This window comes from Leptonychotes weddellii, chromosome 2, assembly GCF_054177405.1.
Source record: "Leptonychotes weddellii isolate Sample4059 chromosome 2, ASM5417740v2, whole genome shotgun sequence".
In the NCBI taxonomy this organism is placed as follows: Eukaryota; Metazoa; Chordata; class Mammalia; order Carnivora; family Phocidae; genus Leptonychotes; species Leptonychotes weddellii.
This window is the reverse complement of record NC_138370.1, coordinates 81,558,670-81,573,162: the sequence shown is the minus strand read 5'-3', so window position 1 is coordinate 81,573,162 and position 14,493 is coordinate 81,558,670. Positions and strand designations below refer to the sequence as shown.

The following is a 14,493-nucleotide window of genomic DNA, read 5'->3' as shown; positions in this document are numbered from 1 at the left end:
GCCCCGAATAATTTTTAATTTTAAAAAATCTTGCCAGATTACTTTACTAAAAGGCTATAGCAATTCATGTTTCTACTGGCATTATATGAGAGTCCCCTTTCTTTATTGTTTCCACTATTAAGGTTATTTCACTCTTTAACTTTTATGATTTAAAAAGATGACTTCTTTTAGTGGCTATAAAACATTCCATCATATCAACATGCCAGAAATTACTTAAAGATTTTGTAATTTTTTTAAAGTTTGTTTGTTTATTTGTTTGTTTATTTATTTATTTATTTATTTTAGTAATCTCTACACCCAACATGGGGCTCAAACTCATGACTCTGAGATCAACAGTCACATGCTCTTCTGACTGAGCCAGCCAGGCACCCCAACATTTTCCTATTTTTGGACATTAGATTGTTTCCCATTCTTTGCTGTAATAAAATTAATAATCCAGAAATGGGCATACTTTATACATAAATCTGTGTCCTTCCAGTGATGCTTACAATAGTGCTTATACTTTGAAAGAAGAACGATTACATAGGTATAGCTTCCCCAGATTCTTTGCTTTGCTGTTTTTCTTCCTGTGTGCCTTTATTTCATTTCATTGAAAATATTCTAGGTGGACAGGGAGGGGTATGAGAAAGGGAAAGGGTTAAAACACATAGATTTTTTTATTGTCTTTGAATTCTGTTTATATATGCTATTCCTATCCTCCATTACCAAAGTGATCTAGAATTGCTATTAAGCCATTATTAGTTCCCTAATTTTACCTTATACGTAAATAAGTTTCTCATTTTATTGATGGATGAACAAAAGCAAGAATATCCTGGCATTGTCTGGAACCTACAAAAGCAGCTTGACTCTTTTTTCTTAAAGAAGTTCTGAAAAGCATCAATCTTTACTTCCATGATGAAAAAAAAAGATGAGGGGCACCTGGGTGGCTCAGTCGTTAAGTGTCTGCCTTTGGCTCAGGTCGTGATCCTAAGGTCCTGGGATAGAGCCCCGCATCGGGCTCCCTGCTCGGCGGGGAGTCTGCTTCTCCCTCCCCCTGCTCCTGTGCTCTCTCTTTCAAATAAATAAATCTTTTAGAAAAACCAACCAACAAACAAAAAGATGAGATTTATATCTTGGTACCATAAATGGTATATAATATATGAGTAGATAAATAAATATCCTTTTCTGTATTCTTTTCCCTTAAACATTAGCTATTAGAGTCAGAATGCTTCGATTGCAGAATTCTCACTTGAGCAAGGTTTTTCTATAACATTATTCATATTCTTGGCCTTGGATGCCACTTAAGTCTCTCAAGTCTAAAATTGCTTTGTTTGCTTTTTAAAGAAATCTGCCCACCTTACAGACCTACAAGTTAACTAACCAGCCTGTTTTGTTTTGTTTTTTCTCCCAGAGGACTTTGCCCTGTTGGCTTCCTGTCGGCTCTTACTTTCAGATTGAAATAGTTCAAGTTTCTCTTTCTAGAACATAGAATTCATTACGCCTGGATTTTTGCCAACAATATCCCTCTCATGTTTTTAAAACTAAGATGAATGTTACAGAATGACCTAGTGGGCTTGACCCATGATTAGAAGTCAGGGATTGAAATATTAAATGCCCGCGTGGATACTCTGTTCTGGGTAGCAGGGCTGCTACAGCAGTGGGATTCCGGGAGGATGGGAAGGGCATTCAGGGTGAAGCCTAGGGACTAGGGTGGAGAAATATGTGCAAGAGATTAAGTAAGATTCGGCTGATATGAGGCAAGACTTAGATTCTTCCTCTCCCCTTAGGGCTCCGGCGGGTCTCTACTGTAGAAAGGGCATAGTCATTCATTCCTATTGGCCATTTGGGTAGAACACAGAAAGCCAGGTGAGAGAGAATATTTATAAAGGGTTCTGGGAAGACCTCTAGTTTTTTGTTTTTTGGTGTTTTTTTTTTTTTAATTTTCAATGCTCTTTTTTCTTTCCTTCCTCTGTTGCCCTGCTTATATTGTATCTACCACTAGGTATTCCTTCCTGCAACAGAACAGAAGTTTTAGGAATGTATACATCAGCATAACCCTATAGGCAGATGAATTTTTCATTTGTGTGGCCCTGTTGAATGACATAAAGGAATTCCTTTGCTTTTTAGGTTACTTTCTAGGAATGTGTAAGAGTCTAAATTTCTTTCTTTCTTTTTTAAAGATTGTATTTATTTATTTGACAGAGAGAGACACAGTGAGAGAGGCAACACACGCAGGGGGAGTGGGAGAGGGAGAAGCAGACTCCCCACTGAGCAGGGAGCCCGATATGGGGCTCAATCCCAGGACCCTGAGATCATGACCTGAGCCAAAGGCAGACGCTTAATGACTGAGCCGCCCAGGCGCCCCTAAATTTTTTTCTCTTCTAATTGGTTATATAGTTTTTATTTTTTTTTATTTTTTTTATTTTATTTTTTTAAAGATTTTATTTAATTATTTGAGACAGAGAGAATGAGATACAGAGAGCATGAGAGGGAGGAGGGTCAGAGGGAGAAGCAGACTCCCTGACGAGCAGGGAGCCCGATGCGGGACTCGATCCCGGGACTCCAGGATCATGACCTGAGCCGAAGGCAGTCGCTTAACCAACTGAGCCACCCAGGCGCCCCGGTTATATAGTTTTTAAATTAAACTTTTACTTTGGGGGTAATTGTAGATTCACATGCAGTTTTAAGAAATAATGCTAACAGATCCTGTGTACCTTTTACCCAGTTTCTCCCAATAGTAACATTTTGCAAAACTATGGTACGGTATCATTGTGTGATGTATTTATGTACAATATCATTAACTTTGATATAATCAAGATTTATAACATTTCCTTTTTTTTTTTTAAGATTTTATTTATTTGTCAGAGAGAGAGAGCACAAGCAGGGGGAGTGGCAGGCAGAGGGAGAAGCAGGCTCCCCGCCAACCAAGAAACCAGATGTGGGACTCGATACCAGGACCCCAGGACCCCAGGATCATGACCTGAACCGAAGGCAAATGCTTAACCAACTGAGCCACCCAGGCGTCCCAATATATAACATTTCCATCACCACAAAGATCCCTCATATTACCCTTTTTTTTTTTATACTTTATTTATTTGACAGAGAGAGACACAGCGAGAGAGGGAACACAAGCAGGGGGAGTGGGAGAGGGAGAAGCAGGCTTCCCGCCGAGCAGGAAGACTGATGCGGGGCTCAATCCCAGGACCTGGGGATCATGACCCGAGCCAAAGGCAGACACCTAACGACTGAGACACCAGGTGCCCTCTTCATATTACCCTTTTATAGTCACATACCCTTCCCTTCTTCTCTGATCCTTTCACTATCCCTTGTTAATTGCTAATCTACTCCATTTTTGTAATTTTGTCATTTCATGAATGCATATGAATTGGAACCATACAGTATATAACCTTTGGGTATCGCCTTTTTAACTCAAAAATCTGGAGATTTGGGCGCCTGGGTGGCTCAGTTGGTTAAGCGACTGCTCAGGTCATGATCCTGGAGTCCCGGGATCGAGTCCCACATCAGGCTCCCTGCTCAGCAGGGAGTCTGCTTCTCCCTCTGACCCTCCTCCCTCTCATGCTCTCTCTCGCAAATAAATAAAATCTTAAAAAAAAAAAATCTGGAGATTTATGTATGTATCAATGATTTATTTTGTCTGTGTTTAATTGCAGAATAATCTTTTATGGTACGTATATACTATGGTTTGTTTACTATTCACTCATTGGAGGACATCTGGGTTGTTTCCAGTTTGGGGCTGTTACAAGTAAAGATGCTATGAATATTTGTGTACAGGCTTTTATGTGAACGTAAGTTTTCATTTCTCTAATATAAATGCCTAAGAGTGCAATTGCTGGGTCTCGTGGTAGTTGCACATTTAGTTTTATAAGAACCTGCCAAACTCTTTTCAAGAGTGGCTAGACCAGTTTACATCCCCACCAGCAATGTATGAATGATCCAGTTTCTCCATATCCTCGCCAACACTGGATGTTGCCACTATTTTTTATTTTGGTTATTCTGATAGAAGTGTAGTGATATATCATTGTGGTTTAAATCTGCATTATTTTCCTGACGGCTAATGATGTTGAACATCTTTTCATGTGCTTATTTGCCATCTGTATATCCTCTTAAGGAAATGTATTCATGTTTTTTGCCCATTTTTTAATTGCATTGTTTGATTCTTTTTAACTGTCGAGTTTTAAGTGTTCTCCATATATTATGGATTCTAGTTCTTTGTTGGGTATGTGGTTTGCAAATATTTTCTCAGTCTGTAGCTTGACATTTTTGTCCTCTTAACAGGGTCTTTTGGGAAAAAAAATAATTCTGAGAAATCCAGTATATTATATTTTCTTGTATGGTCTGTGCTGTCAGTGTCAAGTGTAAGAACTCTTTGCCTACTCCTAGATCCTAAAGATTTTCTCATGTTTTTTCCTACAAGTTTTAGACTTCACAGTTAAGTCCTTAGCCGCATACTTGTGTAGGTGTTTAGATGCCTGCTGTCTGCAATGAGCCTTAGCACTTGCAGTTCTTTCTGTTCTCATTTTCTTTCTCAAATATCTACTGACTCAAGTCACCGATACCAAGTCACGGTACTTGATGAGGCACATGATTCTGACTTTGTAATGAGTCAGTTGAGTGCTGTACTTAAAAGCATGAACTTGGGAGCCAGACTGTTTGAGTTCAAATCCTGGGGCCACCTCTCTCAAACTTTGTGATCTTTCGCAAGTTACTTGATCCCTCTGAATGTCAATTTTTCACACCATTTACACCTGGATTAAAATAATAATACCTATTTCTAAAGATTGTTGTGAGAAGTGAGTGAAATATTATATGTCAAAATGCTTAGCTCAGTGCCTGACACAAACACAGAAAACATTCAATAACTGTTGGTCCCGCTCCTTCCCACACTCTGTGCAGATTCTCTAGGCACTTTCCCCAACTCAGTCTCCTTCCCCACAGTCTCCATTTCTTCCTCTCTGCCTCTCTCTCTCCTGGTCCTGATTATTCTCCTTCATCTATGAAACCTTCTCAATCTCCTTTGTCATTTGAAAGATTTTTCAATCTCCAAACTATCATATATGTGGTCAGGTTACCTTTATTGTTTCATGGGCGTATTATGTACACAGTACATAACTCCTTGAGGGCACGCTCCTAGCCCTTCCCCACGGGATCTAGCTCTATGCTGGGCAAGTGGCAAGTCCTCAGCAAGTCTCCAACACACTGATAGTGGATATCTCAATTACCACAGGTTTTGTGCAAAGCAACTTGGCAAAATGAATCCAAAGTCTTAAACCCTTTGACCCAGTAATTTACTTTTTTTCAGAATCTATCTGAAGAATGCTCAGATATATGAACAAAAATTTATACATAGGAATATTTCTCATAGCCTTATCTGTAAAAGTAAGGACTTTGAAAGACATAAAGATATAGCAATAAAAAATCAAGAATCAAAAAGAAATCAGGAATCATGCAAATTCTACTTATATGGTAGAATATTATACTATTAATAAGATTCTGTTTTCCTAATCATGGATTATACAGCTATAAGGATAAAGCACTTTTTACACTAGCAAAAAACATAGAAATAAATTAGAAGCCCAACTATATGGATAAATTAACTTTAAAAGTCACAAAATAGAATCAAAGTTTGATCCCACTTGCTTAAAGAAATGTATATACATATAGATACACAAGCATACAAAAGACAGGAAAAATATACACCAAAATTTTAATGGTGACTGTCTTTGAGTAATAGCTTTTTGGTAATTTTAATTTTAATTTTAATTTTGGCTTCTCTAAAGCATGATATTTATATTTTTAGCATAAGAAAATAAGAATGAAAGTTATAATCTGTTTTTTAAATAGTGTTTTGGAGACTATTTATTACATGAATGTAATCATCATTCATCCATCACATTCAAAACATTTATTAGTGCCTACCAGCTGTTAGGCCCTCCTAGGAACACAGTGGAGAACACAACTGACAAAGTTCTTGAATCACAGGTAATCTAGTGAGGGGTACAAAACAATTACAAAACAGTAAGAGCAGTGATAATACAGCGATAGTACTGAATATCATGGGTGATATTTAGAGAAGTGTGGGGGTTAAAGAGGTAGGATAAGCCTTTTTTGTGGAACTTGAGTGAGTTGGAGCCAAAAGAAAGGGGACAGATAGCGGAGAATGATTGAAGCTTAGGGATAAAGATTTTCAAACTTCTCTCGAGATATCACTGAAGAAATATGAAAGGCCATGAGTGTGGGAGAAGGACTTGGAAGGAAAACTAGGAAAAGTAAGTAGGAATTGGAACATGAAGGACCTGATAGACTCTGTCGGTGACATGTTCTATCCTTAAGAATAAATAGGAAAAAAATGGCAATTAAAGGTTCTAAATGGAAATGGCATGCTCCTATTTTCTGCTTTAAAAAGATCACGCTGACTACTGGGTAGGAAATGAATTAAAGGGAGACAGAATTGGAGGCAGGGAGACCAGTTACGTGGTGGTTTAGGTCAATGAGATGATGATAGTAGCTGTGGGGATGAAGAAATGAGACCCGATGGAGAAGTGACTTGGGGATAAATTGGATTGGTGGTGTTGGTGGAGAAGGTGTTGTTGGGGAGGAAGAGTTTCCTGTGCCCTTTGAGGTCCTTCTAGATGGAGTAAGAATCAAATTGACATGAGACAGACTAACAGGAGAAAATAAAATTTAAGAGTAAGTATGGGGAATCCACGGAGACAGGAAGTTCCAAAGACAATGAGACAACATGCTGCTTCTGTGAGCTAAGGGGAGGGGTAGGGATCTGAGGATACAAAGGGGAGAAAGACCATTAGCAAGAAGGTGAAAAGAGATATCTGGAAAACAAAGGTTGCCCTATTATGTAGATAAGTTTCTTAGGTAAAGAGAAATCCCTGTTAATAGCTCTCCTCCTGATACTGGCAGGCAGTTGAAGGGGAGGTAAAGAGCTTTTCCTAAATCAGTTAGGTTTTGATTGCTTTTAACTCAAAATAAAGTTCATGCCAAAGTGGCCGTCTTAGGGCAGCCTGCCCTTGGCCCCCACAGGGTCAAAGAAAAGCAGGAGTCAAGGAAGATGTTTTGGCTCCTGAGTTGGCCTTTGTGGATGGTGGTACCACTAAGTGAGATATGGGACGGATGAGGAAGTACCAAGTGGGAGGGAAAATGAGTTCAGTTTGGGATATGTTGAGTTTGAGCTGCCAATGGAGTGTTCAGGAAACTATTGGAGACACGAGTGTGAAGGTCAGGTGTGAAAGTGGCTGCACAGACACGTGTTTTGAGGCGCGGGAATGAGGGTAGATAAGATCACCATGAGATATATGTATAATGAGAAGAGAAAACGGCTTAGGACGGAACCCTCAGGAAAACCAACATTTAAGAGGCTGAAAATGAGAAAAAAAAATGGACTCAAACCTGGTCTGAAACAGAAATTTTTTGTGTGTGATGTAATTTACAACTCCTTCTGGGAAGCAATTAGCATTCCTGATAAAGTGCGTGAACAGTTTTCTGACAGACTTTAATAAGACTAAGAACTCCTTCTGGGAAGCTAGGGTTACCCATCCAGCTGATTGACTAGCCTAATAATCTTTAACCAGATGTTCTTTTTTTTTTGGTATCCATTCTAAATGGTTAATGGTTAGTGAGCCATTCTTTTTTTCTTATAAAATGTCTCAACCAAAACTATTCCTTTAGTTGAATTTTTCAAAAAGCTTCTTCTCATATACTCAAGGCATTGCTTTAACAGAAAAGAAAGATGAACCTGCAAAAGAATTAGAAAAGGCTAGAGAGGTAGGAGAGAAACCCGAAGACTGTTGGTGTTATGGAAGCCAGATGCAAGCGTTTGAATGAACAGGGCATGCATGAGCAATAGTGTCAAATGTTAGTGGGAGGTCAGGTGAAGCAAGGATGCGAAATTGCCACTGGAATTAGTAATAAGAATGTCAACGGTGATCTCGGCAAGAGCGGTTTCACTGGGGTGACTGGGGACATCCGTCACATATCAGTGGCCTCCAGAGTGAGTGTAGACCATTCTTTCAAAAACCTGTAGCTATGAAGAGGAAGGAATAGGAAGAGAGCTTTGAGAGTTTTTTGTTAGTTTTTTTTGTTTTGTTTTAGTGGAGACATTAACTATATTTAAATGTAGTTGGGAAGAAGTCAATAGCCAGAGCAGTCGAGGTACCTGCGAGAGGGGCTAATCTAACAGAGCGAGTGGGCCATTCTCCAGGGATTCTGAGTCCAGGTGTAGGGAAGGTCATCTCTCTCCCACTGTCACAGGAAAGAAGGGAGAAGATGGGCCTGCAGGGAAGGCTGCAAGTTTGGTGGTAGAAAGTTTAAGGCTTTCCTGTCTGACGGCCTGTTACTTCTGTGACGTAGGAAATTAGGAGCTCGGCTCCAAGTGCCACGGTTAAGTGGCAGGATGGCAGACTAAGGGTGGGAAGGAAGTTCTGAGAAAGATCCTGAGGCGATTGGGAGATTGAACTGACTGGGGAAATAGAGAGTGATTTCAGGACATTGTGGAGGTGGAGGATAATGAATACATTGGGAAACCAATCTGCACAAGTCTGTGATTTTCTCCAGTAGTGCTTAGAAGTCCGGATTTAGGCATGAAGTAGGCTAAAACATTTCAGTTAATCTGGACTGTCTTCAATGAAACGATGGAAGCTTTGCAGCTTCCTTTGCCCATCCTTTAAATGTGACACCTTAGTTTTGAGCCTAGGCTCTCTTTTCTTACTTTGTAGACCCTTCCAATTAATCTCATCTACTTCAAGGCCGGAGTTAATCTCTCTGTGCAGATAACTCCTAAACCAATACGTTCGACTGTAGGTGCCAGGGGCAGGCTGCCCCAAGATGGGCCACTTTGAAATGAACATTATTTTGAGTTAAAAGTAATCAAAACCCATCAAATGCAGAAAAAGCTCTCTTCTTGGTCCTAACTGCCTTAATTTACATCAGAAAGGAGAGCCTGTACCAGGAAGAGAGCTATTAATAGAGACTCCCCTTTACCTAAGAAACTTATCTGCATAATAGGGCAATCTTTGTTTTTCAAGACATCTCCTTTCACCTTCCTGCTAATGGCCTTCCTCCCCTTTGGGTCCTCAGACCCTCCCCCTTTCCTTAGCTCACATAAGCTTCATGTTGCCTCATGGTCTTTGGAATTTCGTTTCCGTGTGGATTCCCTGTACATATGCCTATTAAATTTGATTTTCTCCTGTTACTCTGTTTCCTATCAATTTGATTCTAAGTCCGGCTAGAAGGACCATAATACAGAGGAAGTTCTTCCTCCCCAACACAACCCAGCCTTTCTCCAGAACACCAGACTCCTGGGCCCATCTGCCTTCTGAGCATCTTTAGTCAGTGTCTCCTCAAGTTCATGCATTTCCTCTACTCTGAGAATGAATGGGAGCTTCAGGAGGGCAAGGCTTTATTTGTCTTTTTCACCATTGCGTGCCCTGAGCTCAGTGTTCAATGAATGTCTGTTAAATAAGTGAAAGAATCCACTCAGTTCTCTAAGCCTGAGACCTGGGAGTCATCTTTTACTCCCATTTCTCCTTCACCTCTGACATCCAATCCACCAAGTCGTGTCCAAAACTAAGTATGTTTTTTGGCAGAAAAAAAAAAGTGAATTATCAAACAGTTTTAACACAGAAACTTGTGTTTGCTCTGCTTCCTTTTCTTGGCTTCATTAACACTGGAACTAAACTAGTGAGAGGGCACCTCCCTCCCTGCTTCCTCTCTCTATCTGTACCAAGCCTACTCAGTCTTCGAGAAAAGGGAGCCTGTTTTTCATTTGCTAATGATTTGGGCTCAGGTTATAATGGGCCATTGAGGTATATTGTGGAAGAAAAGAGGAAAATAGAGCTTTTCGGAGGAGGGATAAGGACCTCTTGGGGTGGCCAACCGAGAAGTGAGGGAGGAGGGGCCTGGGATGGGATCCAAGCTTGCGCGAGAAGGGGGGCTGAGAAAGACCCTGCCAAGGGCACAAGTCCTCCCAACCACATTGGGGGAAACTGGGGTTTTGATCGCCTGGGTCCATGAGGCTTGAGCCACTGCTCTGTGTATAGGCTCAGGGCTTAGACCCCTCTGCACTGGGGCTTTAACCTGTTCACTGCCCAGCAGGACCTTCATTTGGTTCCCCTAGAAGATGCTCTCTCCCTGAACAACTGCATCTATCTAGCAGGTGTCTCTTAAGAGGCCCCAGGGATCCCCTAAGGTCTAGAGACATCCCCTTGGCAACTAATTAGTTGGAGAAAGGAGTTCCCATACCCCTTCCCTGAATGGGTGCTGGACTGAGTGAGCTGGAGACCTCCGAAGAGCGGGGACAGTGTTAACACTGCGTCCATCATGGGCTGGTTTGTCTGCTTGTCTCTTTTCCAGGATCAATAACTGTAGTCCAAGTCTCCTTCATCTCTCACCTGGTAACTGCAGAAACCTCCTAACTAGCCTCCCTACCTCCTATCTCACTCCCACCCCATCTATTCTGCACGTAGAAGTCAGAGGTTTTGTTAGAAAGAAAGAAAGCAAGAAAGAAGGAAGAAAGAAAAGAAGGAAGGAAGAAGGAAGGAAGGAGGGAAGGACGAAGGGAAGGAAGGAAGGAAGAAGGGAAGGAAGGGGAAAGAAATCTTGCCATTTACAATGATGTGGATGGAACTAGAGGGTATTATGCTAAGTGAAATAAGTCAATCAGAGAAAGACAAGTATCATATGGTCTCACTGTTATGAGGAATTTGAGAAACAAGGCAGAGGATCATAGGGGAAGGGAGGGAAAAATGAAACAAGATGAAACCAGAGAGGGAGACAAACCATAAGAGACTCTTAATCTCAGGAAACAAGCTGAGAGTTGCTGGAGTGGTGGGGGGTGGGAGGGAAGGGGTGGCTGGGTGATGGATATTGGGGAGGGTATGTGCTGTGGTGAGCACTGTGAATTGTGTTAAGACTGATGAATCACAGACCTGTACCCCTAAAACAAATAATACATTATATGTTAATAAAAATAAATAAAAATAGACTTAAGTCTTAATAATGCCCCCCCCCCAAAAAAAGAAGAAGTAGCACTTCACAATACTTGACCCCCTCCTCCTCCTCACCTGGCTAACAGCTATCCTCCTTCAGGTTTCAGCTTTAGGGTCACTTATTCTCAGAAGTTTTCTCTGACCACCCTCTTCCCAGGACACACACATAAGATTAGATGTCTAGGGTACATACTTCCGCCAAACCGTGCAGTTTATTGTAATTACTTGTTTATATTTTTAACTAACTTGCGGGCAGAAAATAGGCCTACTTGTCTGTTTACTTGTCACCTTCTCTCCAATGTCTATCCCTGTGCTTTGAGTACGGTGGGTAGAAGTAACATCTACACCAGTGGTTCTCAAACTTGAGCATGGATCAGAATTACCTGGAGGGTTTGTTAAAACACAGGTTGCTGGATCCCCCTTACTGATTCAGTAGGCCTGGTGCGGGGCCGGAAGTAATGCGTCTCTGACAAGTATCAGGTGCAGCTGCTGGGGCTGGTTGGAGATCACATTTTGAGTTACCACTGCTCTGCACCTAGAAAGAAGAAAGACCGGAGGGGTAGATTGGAGTGACTTTTCATTTTTTTTTTTTAAGATTTTATTTATTTATTTGACACAGAGAGAGAGCATAAGCAGGGGAAGCAGCAGGCAGAAGGAGAGGGAGAAGAGATGTGGCACTCGATCCCAGGACCCTGGGAACATGACCTGAGCTGAAGGCAGACGCTTAATGACTGAGCCACCCAGGCGCCCCCTGGAGTGACTTTTCAGATAAAGAAAGGTTGAGTGAGAAGTATACGTTTTGGACATCTCAGAAGTAGTGGCTAAAATGGGAGATATTTGAATTTGATATTAAAGATGGCAGAACTTTCCAGTAGTTGACAAGGTCCAGGGAGTAACTATGAGAATATATGGTTGAAGTGACCGGTAGATGAAGGTATGGTGTGTATGGAGGCAAAGACCTGAAAATTAAAAAAAAAAAAAGTAAATAAATTTTTTTTTTTACTTGAAAAAGTACAATATTGAAATAAAAAAGGTGTAAGTGAAAGGAAAGATTGTAAAATGAAATGTGTGACATCACTCTAACTTTATTAAAAATGCCTAGAAAAAATACTGAAAATACACAGCAGTGTTTATAATAGTTATCCTTGTGGGTGAGTTATATTACCTTCATAAATTTTCAAAATTCTCTCCATTATCATATTTTCCTTTCATAATTAGAGGAAAGCTTTTCTTATTTTGAACCTCTCCAGTCTTAGACATTTCCATCTGGTTGGGTTAAGTTGTATGCCCTCTTATCCCCCTCTTCGACTTGTTTCCCATTGACATCTGAACTTGTGCTAAAGGTATGAAAATCAACAAAATTGAAACAACCAAAATAAACAAGCAAGAAGAAAGGAAAAGAAAGAGAGAAACTCAAGAAAAAAATAATGTAGTTGTTCCCGACACCCACAAGAAAGTATCTCAGGCGTTGGCCTTCTAATTATTCTATATATTTGAAGGTTGTAACCACCTACCTGGAGGGGTGACCAGGCCATTCAGGACTGGTGACCTCATTGACTGGTCAGACAGGGAACTCTAGTCCTAATCTCTTACCCATCACCTCTTGTTTCTTCTCATGGAATTCAGGCATGTGCTGAATATGGTTCCCAACCTTACTCTTCTTGTTCAGAATTATACCTCCTTATCTTTCTTTGAACTCGATCCCCTCCCACCCAAATAATACCATTTTTAAAAGTTAACAAAAAGTTATTCTTTTCTATCATTTAGTATTAAAATTATTACTTTTTAAAGATTTTATTTATCTGACAGAGAGAGAGAAAGAGAGCACAAGCAGGGGGAGCAGCAGAGGGAGAGGGAGAAGAAGGCTCTCCACTGAGCAGGGAGCCCGATGTGGGGCTTGATCCCAGGACTCTGGGATCATGACCTGAACTGAAGCCTGACGCTTAACCTACTGAGCCACCCAGGCGCCCCTAAAATTATTTTCTTAAAGACGACTTGACAACCTAAACCCTCTTTATAACAAGGTTTATTTGGGACATAAATTCAAAGTTACAAACAAGTGAAGTTCAAATAAACTTTTAGAACACAACCCATTTTATCCAGGATAGCCTTTGTGCAATAAAGAATTCTCTCTATGTGTCATAATATACCAACTGGCAGTGGTATTTACCAGTAAGAATGTTTTGCTCACTTCTCTAAAGAAATGAGATATATAGGACTTTCAACATATGCATTTACTTCATTTTAATTATGAACAATTCTGTTGGCACCTGGCTGGCTCAGTTGTTGGAACATGCAACTCTTGATCACAGGTCGTGAGTTCAAGCCCCATGTTGGGTGTGGAGCCTACTTAAAAAACAAAACAAAACAAAAACAACTATTAATTCTGAATAATTCTGAATCTCTTATCAAGACCTTATAATTCTTGGGACGCCTGGGTGGCTCAGTCTGTTAAGCTTCTGCCTTCGCTCGGGTCATGATCCTGGGGTCCTGGGATGGAGCCCCCATCCACCTCCCTGCTCAGCGGGGAGTCTGCTTCTCCCTCTGCCTGCCGCTCCCCCTGTTTGTGCTCTCTCTCTGTCTGACAAATAAATAAATAACATCTTTAAAAAAAAAAGTCCCTAAAAAAAAAAAGGCCTTATAATTCTTTACCTACAGAGAAGTACGTACAAATGAAATGACTAAGTAAACATTCATGGGTTTAATCATGTATGCTTTCAAAATTAGGAATATGAATATAAAGTTACAAATATTTTTTCGTAAGAATTCATTATTATGGAAGAAAATAATTGAACAGTGTATGACTACAGCAGAACATAAGGGATATATAGAATTACAACTTTCATCACAAACATGGATCAGATCAGACCAGATGAGATCAGGAAAGACTAGAATCTTGACATTTCAACCACACTGATGACTTCGTGGTTCTTTTCTTAAATGTCCTTTCATCTCTGGTAATAAAGTGTGAATTAACAGAACTGTTCTAAAGACTAGGAGATGATGATCCTGAATGATTGGGCAAGGTAAGACAGTAAGTGACAGAACAGAACAGAAAGTCTAATTGCCAGCTTAGTACTTCTTATTCTAGATTGTATTACCTGTGTGGCTGCAAGGCAAACCATGTCATTGCCTTTCCTATTGTATAAAAGTTTCCTTTGTGGTCTGATGGCAAAAGGCACATATTATTTTTTAAATGTCAACTGTTGGGGCGCCTGGGTGATTCACTTGGTTAGGCATCTGCCTTCGGCTCAGGTCATGATCCTAGGTTCCTGGGATGGAGCCCCTCTTTGGGGCTCCCTGCTCAGCAAGGAGCCTGCTTCTCCCTTTCCCTCTGCCTCTCTCCCTGCTTGTGCTCTTTCTCTCTGTCAAATAAATGAATGGGATCTTAAAAAAAAAAAGTCAACTGTTGATCATCAATGATAAAGTGTTTTTATATATTCCTTATGGATTCAAGTTGTCCTTCATTTCTTCAAATAATTATCACTTTTTAAGT

General features: G+C 40.5%; 1 protein-coding gene across 10 annotated transcripts in view; it reads left to right on the top strand.

Annotated features, from left to right (window-relative positions):
• The window catches only part of JADE1 (jade family PHD finger 1), a 281,646-nt gene that overhangs the window by 204,055 nt on the left and 63,098 nt on the right, over positions 1-14,493 (top strand). Inside the window, exon 1 of one of the 10 annotated variants that reach the window (XM_081811883.1) lies at positions 3,169-3,236. The exons of the other annotated variants lie outside the window; for them this stretch is intronic. Within the exon in view, the coding sequence (XP_081668009.1) occupies positions 3,194-3,236 (43 nt within the window). The 5' untranslated portion in view covers positions 3,169-3,193. Of the gene's footprint in view, positions 1-3,168; positions 3,237-14,493 lie in introns of those variants that run through there. 10 annotated transcript variants of the gene reach the window in all.